The sequence below is a fragment of the Phalaenopsis equestris genome, unplaced genomic scaffold (genome assembly GCF_001263595.1).
Source record: "Phalaenopsis equestris unplaced genomic scaffold, ASM126359v1 Scaffold000224, whole genome shotgun sequence".
Taxonomy (NCBI): Eukaryota; Viridiplantae; Streptophyta; class Magnoliopsida; order Asparagales; family Orchidaceae; genus Phalaenopsis; species Phalaenopsis equestris.
Window position 1 is genome coordinate 2,614,572 of NW_018164666.1, and position 1,503 is coordinate 2,616,074.

Below are 1,503 nucleotides of genomic sequence, written 5' to 3' on the forward strand. Positions count from 1 at the left end.
GTTTCAAATAAAAAAATTGATTTAAGTTGAAGTACTATTTAATAAATGTAGTTGTATGATATTATCATCACTGATTTTGTTCCTTCAATCAAGAAAATGGTCGCTAATCAAGGAAGGTTGCTTAGGTTGAAGGTGGTGGCCACAACAATCAAGGAGTCAGATCTTTCATGTCATTTATCATGTTTTGAATAATTGACAATGTTGATAGCAGATTCAGTAACTCTCATAAATAACAGTCCTAGAAAAACGACTATTTTGTATCAATAAGAAAAACTCATTCTGGGATGACATTCCCACAATTAAACAATGCATTGTTATCTGCAGTTGGTTGCATCAGCAGAAAATCCTCTGAAAATAATAAAGCAGAAACAGGAAAACAAATTCCTTTCAAAAATAAATACTATATCAAATTCTGATTAAATCCACAATAAATCACGAAAAATAAGAGCAGTTTCCGTGAACTGGAACAGAATGAAATGAAGAGGTTTCATTGATGGGAGGAACCTAAAAGGCAAAACGGCAATCGAATGAAGAAGAAAGGGCCCTCAAAACCCTAGCTTCGTGCGGCGCCAATGCCTTCTCTTCGCGTTATACCTGAACAGAAAAACAAGCAGATGAGACAAATCCCCACCAAATCCTGACTGGCAACAATAAAGCGATCATGAAGGACGAGAAAACCTGATGGTGTTGCCGGTCCTCATGCGGATCCAGGAAGGAATGGGCCTGTTCTGCCTCATCTTCTTTGCCAGCTTCTTCTTGATCTTGAAGCTCTTGTGCGATGGCTAAAACGAAAAAATCAAATCAATAGATGCCAGATTATAAAATAAACAAATTTGACGAGGTTTCGGAGGTCGAGCATAACAAAATTTACCATTTTTTTGTGTTGCCGTACTCGCAGGGACGGCGGCAATGGAAACCTAACCCTAGCGGGCAGCACGGCGCGGCTTCTCTACCTTAAAAAATTTGTAGTTTTTACGACTTCAGGCTGTTTGGCTGATTTAATAACTACCATAAATCAGAAATTCAAAAAAGGACATTTCCATAGATAACACCCAATTCTTTAGTATTTACATGTCTAACATCTAAATTTTTCCTTTTACATTTATACCACCAAAATATTTCATATCACATAAAAAATCAATATTTAAACTTTTAAAAACCTTGGGGTTAAAGTGAAAGATGAAGATCAAGCTATTATTATCTTAAATTTCGACATGTCATGAGGAAGGACTTATAAGAAGAATTGTGGAATAAGAAAAATTGAGAAAAACAAGAGAATTTGGAAATGCTTCATTTGTGTTTGATCAGTTTGTAGGCTCAAATGTTTTGACTATTCACGATAGATTTTAAAACTAACAATTGGGCAGTGAATTCAGGTTGTTCATTTCACATGGCTCCTAATAAGCATTGGTTTGTAAGATACAAAGAATTCAATGGTGAGAGGGTTATTGTGGGATACAATGTAGCTTTGGAAGTCGTTGGAATTGAAAATGTGAGAATTGA

General features: G+C 35.7%; 1 protein-coding gene across 1 annotated transcript; it reads right to left on the minus strand.

The window, feature by feature from the left end:
* Positions 1–385: 385 nt before the first annotated feature.
* Positions 386–992, minus strand: LOC110023495 (60S ribosomal protein L39-like). The gene is made up of 3 exons (XM_020722948.1): positions 872–992; positions 679–782; positions 386–594 (listed from the first exon to the last, which is right to left on the minus strand). Exons 1-3 carry the CDS (start codon positions 872–874, stop codon positions 546–548), a joined length of 156 nt encoding a protein of 51 aa, XP_020578607.1. The 5' UTR covers positions 875–992; the 3' UTR covers positions 386–545.
* Positions 993–1,503: the final 511 nt, after the last annotated feature.